The sequence below is a fragment of the Prosopis cineraria genome, unplaced genomic scaffold (genome assembly GCF_029017545.1).
Source record: "Prosopis cineraria cultivar Desert tree isolate PC_DT_omini unplaced genomic scaffold, ASM2901754v1 PC1, whole genome shotgun sequence".
Classification (NCBI taxonomy): domain Eukaryota; kingdom Viridiplantae; phylum Streptophyta; class Magnoliopsida; order Fabales; family Fabaceae; genus Prosopis; species Prosopis cineraria.
The window spans coordinates 37184475-37190850 of record NW_026555332.1 but is presented as its reverse complement, the minus strand read 5'-3'; the positions used below and the strand labels follow the sequence as shown (position 1 = coordinate 37190850).

Below are 6376 nucleotides of genomic sequence, written 5' to 3'. Positions count from 1 at the left end.
TGATACTTCTGCGTTACAAACAAGGAGTGCCATTGTCACTCTGGTTTTACTAATATTTTTAAAAATAAGATTTGTCATTGAACTGACTGTGATGGATACATGGTTATTTGATTGAAGTTCAATACATATTAATTTTTGAAAGATTCATGAAAAATCAGGAGGCGAAACCATCACCAGTCCAAACTAATTTGGGCTTTCATTTTATGAGATCATTATTACCGACAATAATTTTATGAGTATCTAAGTGTTTTTAACATTTTTATTTAATGTAACTACATATCCTATGGCTCAAATCCAATGCCTCATGACAAGCTGATTTGAACCATGTGCCTTTGTAACACAAAGTTGACTTTTGTGCATAATAGAAAACTGTAACTTACTATCAATAGAAACTTTATGCTATATAACACTATTTAAAAGTTATAGAAAAGTGCTTTGTAATCATTAGATTATATGCATTGCATGAGTTATATCTACTTAATATGTGATAATATAGAAACAAAAGTTGACGGCAGGCTCACAAAATCGTGATTTTATTATTAATATGACAATAAAAATAATTAAATCATTTTATTTATCAGAAAGAACGCATATTATGTGAAGGGTTTACTTTATTAATAATAAGTGAGAAATTAGATTCTTTTTTTGGTACAATTAGATTTTATTTTGGTACGTATAATGTCAAAGGATTCAAGTGATATTTTTAAAAGCAGAATAATGTTAGCAATAGTTTATATAACTAAATTAAAAAAAAAAATTGTACTATTCATAACATTAATTTGATCGACGAACGCACTGCGCACACAGTACAAATATCACGTAAGATTAACTTTAACATAGGATTCTTTATATAAGGGTGGGAAAATACACCACCCTCTGCATTCACATGAGGTTAAAATTGTCATCTCAATCCTTCATGTCAAAAAGGAAAAGCATCAAGCACCTGTACCTTCATTTGCTGTGCTGTTTATTAATTTGGGTGCATAACTTTTTTTTCCTTATATTATATTTTGCACAAATAGGTCAGCTTATTAGTTATACATAACTTCCCTCGCCCATTGGTCTTAACCTATACATAATGATCTTTAATATTTAGATTCAGCACAATATAGTGTTAAGCAATAGGCTAGCTAGCTTTAAGTCTTTAATCATCCCCATTTAAGGTAATAAGTGTAGTGTTAATAGTAAATTATATTAATATAGTTAAGCCGGCATTCAATCGGTTAAATATTTAGGATATGAATTGATATTATAGGTTAAAATTAGGTAAAAAATTTAACACATACACACACTCCATCTGGATATTTTAAGGCAATTTCATTAAAATTAAGAAAAGCAGTTACATTGAGTTTTCAATTTCCTCTCTTTGGGTTTTCTTGTGGGAGCTTTTCTCTCTTCGTCATTAGGGGTTATTTTCTATGGCTTTTGTTCTCTTGTACATCTCTCGTCGGCTTCTACTGTGAGAGAGGTGTCCAACGTACGTGGGGGGGGGGGGTTAGTTTTTTAATTTTTGTTTTGTTAGTGTGTGTTGTTTCTTCCTTTGATTTGAGTTGATGAGAAGGGAATGGGGATTCAATTAGCATTGGTGAGGCAGAAGTTGTCTATCCGAAGGAATGATGATTTGTGCGATGTGCTTAAGCAAGGATTTTGTGACTTCTTCTTGTAGGCTAAGAGGCATGGGGTTTTTTCAATATAGATCTTGATGATTTGGATATGTTGTTAGGAGTTTTGGCTTGGACTTCTCAATTTGATAAGGGATGGTTTGCAGCAAAGATGGGTTTTTTTTTTTTTTAATCCTAATAGCCAATGGTTTTGGTTCTCTCTACATGGAATTTGATGCATGGAGGTGGTAAATCTGCTACCTAGGTGGATGGGACCATTAGGATAGTTCTATGAACACTTATTCTTATTTTCCAATGTGACATCTAGTCTCTTGGAGTTTTCACAACAGTGATAGCATTTCTTGCTTTTTCGTTTTTGTTTTAAAGCTTTGGATGATCTTGATAGTGTTTCTTTTTTTTTTTCTTTATGTTGTTTTGTTTTAGGTTTTTTTTTTATCTTATTTATGTTCTGCTTGTTATACTTTCTTTATCTTGTAAACCCTTTGGATTTAAATGATATTTCATGTTTCTGGGGGAAAGAAAGAAGAAGAAAGAAAGCAAGCTGTTATGATGCTTTATTTTTTTAAAAAATCAATTTTTCAATCATATCCTAATATATAAATATTATTATGAAAAATGTATCAATCAAAATATGAAAAGGTAGACATGACTAGATTTTAATCTCTCTGCATGATTTGTCAAGGCATTATATTAATATATATATATATATATATATATGAGAGGGACGCTGTATTTGTGTAAGACCATGATGCTTTCTCAAGCTTCAAAAATACCATTAAAATTTTAGAGTCAAGAATAGAAAACTGTTTCTTATTTTATAAAAGCACCTTATCATTAGAACTATGTACATTTTATTTTTATGTAAAGCACTCTATAAAAAGGATAGGAAGGAGTGTGTTTATATAGATAAATAAAATAAAATTTATGAGAAGTACAATGATACTCATGAGCAGTATTTTTAAAATCGGACTGGATTGGACGGTCGATCGGTCTGGTTTCCGGTCTGGTTCATAGAAAAAAGTCGTTTTAGGGGTTGAGCTGTTTTGAACCGACGGTTGGATCGGGAACCAAAATCAAGCCGAGAACCAGATCTGGTTTTCAAAAACTAGACTATTCAAAAAGAAACTTTTTTTTATCAATTTTAAAAAAATGACTAATTTTTTTAATTATTTGATATTATGTTGTATTATATAACTTGTTAAGTCATGATAAACTTAAAATATTTGATTTTTTTAGGTTAAATAGCAATTTTATATATATTTCTTATATTTAGATTATTATATACATATATAATTTTTTTAATTTAATCATTACGTTATTAGTTGAACCATTGGTCCAACTCAATTGAACCATGCGAATCGTAAATCACTGACTTTTTTGATTCAATGTCCAATCCAATTCTAAAAGTATTATTGCTTATAAGTGATAAACACTGTAGGTTTCAAAATAACATGTATTGTTAGTTTATTGAACAAGGGGAATCAATTACATCATTGATATACAACACTATTTTTTGCAGTACAGACATTATTTGTGGGCCTATTGGGAAATTTGTGGCCTTCAACTTGGCCATCGAAATCTTCACACGAATTACACTTGGCTACATTTTCTCAGTACATCAACCAGTAACAACAATAAATAAATAACAAACGAAAAACCTTTTAGTAATTCCTCCCTAAATTTAATGATCTCAAAGCAGTAGATCTGCAGTACTATTAATAAAAGAAAGGAAAATATCACCATAAGGTTACCAATGATTCTGCCTACAATTTTTTGTCACTCCTCATATCTTATATATTAATGAATCTAATATTTTTGTAACTCTTAGACATCATATTCGAATTTGGATAATCTTCCATCGAATTATATGAATGTAGCTAAAGAAAGCAATGAGATGAGTTAAGAGATAAAATATTGATTATTATTCATCAATACAATTAACACATTGTACCCATAGTGGCATATAAGCTTTTTAACAAATAGAATGTGAGTTCAATCTCACTTGTAATTTTAAATTATTAGTATCTACCCTTCCAATTTTAAAAAGTAATAACTAGCATCTAGGGATATAGAACATATACGATTGAAATTGAAAATTAATTCAAATTTTAATAAGGAAAAGAAATAGATATTAGGTTAGTTTTCGTCCCTATATATGTTCACTCACATTAACATCAACAGTCTTAATCAGGAGACATGACCCAAAAAGAATAAAGAGGCTAATTTCCATATCCTAATGCCATGACTACAAATTACAAGCAAGCAAGCATGCAAATTAAGGGAAAATTTAAAGGAAGAAAAAAAGAGGCAAGAAATAAGGATTCAGAACTGAAATATCTGTCTCTGCTTAATGAAGTAATTATCTGAGAGTACAACACAATATTAATTACTCCGATCTCTCTCTGAGACATTATATATATGTGATTACTGGGTAAGAGAAGAGGCATTGCCAGTGGAAGCAGAAGAAGAAGAAGAAGCGTTCTTATGGTTATGCATCCAAACCTTGAACACTTGGCGGCTCACTCCCACGCCTCTGCAGAACCTCTCTATCTCATCGTCTAGATCCTTCCTCTGAAGCTTCCATCCAAGCTTCTCTGCAAATCCCATCATCTTTTCCTTCTGCTCCGCCGTGAACTTGGTCCTGAACCTCTTCTTCCCCGACGACGTCGTCGTCATCCTCTCCCCGCCTTCCACCATCCCGCTGCTCGGCGGCGTCCCCTCACCACCGCTGTACTCCATCAGTTCCCCAGTCATCAGCTCCGGCCGGCTAAAGCCCCTCGGAGGCAGTGGGCACGTCAACTTTCGGTGGAAGTTCCGGTGGCACCCACAGGCGGCGCATTGGAGACACCCTCCCGGAGAGCTCTCGTCGAGCGTGAACTCGCCACAACCGTCGGTGGCATAGCTGCCGAGACTGGCTGCATGGTTTCGCAGACACTCTCTGTAGATAGAGTTCGATGAGTTACTGTGATCTGCTCCTCCTCCTTCCATGTTCTTCTTCTTCGATCTCTCTTTCTTCCTCCGGAGGGTTTTGATGAATATAAGGAAAGAAATTAAGAGGTGAAATTACGACAAGGGACAGGGTCGAGTGAGATAATTACAGTGTTCCCTCCTCCACGGACATGCTAGCATTGTAGACAACTTAGCCGCGACATGGTCTATCTACAGATGCATCAACTGATTAAAACCAAACAAAAACGAAGCATACCAAAGTCATCAATCCGGGTTAATAAGTAGTCACTAGTCCAATCACCAAAGTTAATACAAAGTAAAGTTAACTAACTTTCACGTTTATTAAAAAATAGTAGTTATGTTCTTAAAATTAGTTAAACGACATGCTCTTTACATTTAAAAATATAAAATATTTTTTAAAAAGTTGAATGTTAAAAAATATAAAATATTTATACTATTTTAAAGTGTAATCATTGTTCTATTTCTTTTTAAGTGTCTCTAATGAATAAATTATTTTATATTTATTTTAGAGTGAAAAATATTATTAAATAAGGATAAATATAAAAATATAATATTAATTTAAAGATAAATTACTACTTTATTAGGATGAGATTAATTAAAAATACTTTATGTTTTTTAATAGAGGAAGTTACTTTTTTTATTTTACTTTTTTTTACAATTAATAATTATAGTAAATTGGTGCCTAGGAATTCAAAGACAAAAAATAAATAAGGGGTAAAATTAAAAAAAAATATTAATTAATCTAATTTTGTCTCATATTAAAGATAAAAAAGCTTTCAAACTTTATCCTAAATTAATGATCGGAGGGAGTAGAGTTGAAAGTGACTGGTTTTTCTCCAGTACGCTTCACTATAAAATTGAATTTTTCAAATTAAATTTTAACAATATAGATTAATATGTTTCTTAAGAATTATCAAATTTAAGTCATCTAATCTAATTTAATTATTTAAGTTCCATTTGTTTACTAGAAAGGAATGGATTAAAAAAATAAAAATAAAAATTAAGTCAATCACTTCTTCCCTACGGTAAACATAATAAAACTTATTAATATATATTATAAATATAAAAATTATCATACCTTTTAAAAATTATATGAATTATGATTTTTAATTTTTTAAATTAAATTTTTTCTCATATTTATGAATGTGTTCACTTATTTCTTTTGATAATCTTACTCTTTATTTTTATTTTTTTAATTCATTTCATTTCATTCCTTGATAATCAAACGAAACCTTAAATTCACTATGATTCTACTGCATCAATGGATGGAAGCCAACTCCGAAATTAGGAGGGAGGGCATGAAGGAGAAAAAAGAAAAATGTAAAAAAGAGTAAAGGGAAGGGGCAAAGTGGTAAAAGAAGAAGGGTGAGGCCCGTGAGCAGGGGAGGTATGGGGTGTGGCAGAGTCAATAATTCGAGTTTGGGGAATTTCATAATTGGGGAAGACACAGTCCTTTTTTGTACTTTTCCACTGTCTATATCTCTTCTGCCCAATTAAAATTGTGCACGTCACTCACACACACACTCACATTCACTGTATATTCTCCTGCACCGAAATCACAACATGCATTTATCTTCTTCTCTCTTGTTCCTGGACTACATTTTAAAAAAAAAATATGTATTTTTTTTCAATTTATTCTCAATTATGGATTCAGAATTTTGATTTAGAATAACTTAGTCAATATAATTTTTTGATTTGATATAATTTATTCCATTTAATTTTTTTTTACTTCAATAAACTGTCAAGATTGAGATGTATTAAGTTAAAATTTAAAGATTAAATCA

General features: G+C 31.2%; 1 protein-coding gene across 1 annotated transcript; it reads right to left on the bottom strand.

The window, feature by feature from the left end:
- Positions 1-3943: 3943 nt before the first annotated feature.
- LOC129295285 (zinc-finger homeodomain protein 4-like) lies at positions 3944-4747 on the bottom strand. Its single transcript, XM_054933785.1, has one exon. The coding sequence runs from the start codon at positions 4608-4610 to the stop codon at positions 4047-4049; it is 564 nt and encodes a 187-aa protein (XP_054789760.1). The 5' UTR covers positions 4611-4747; the 3' UTR covers positions 3944-4046.
- Between the last annotated feature and the right edge of the window lie 1629 nt (positions 4748-6376).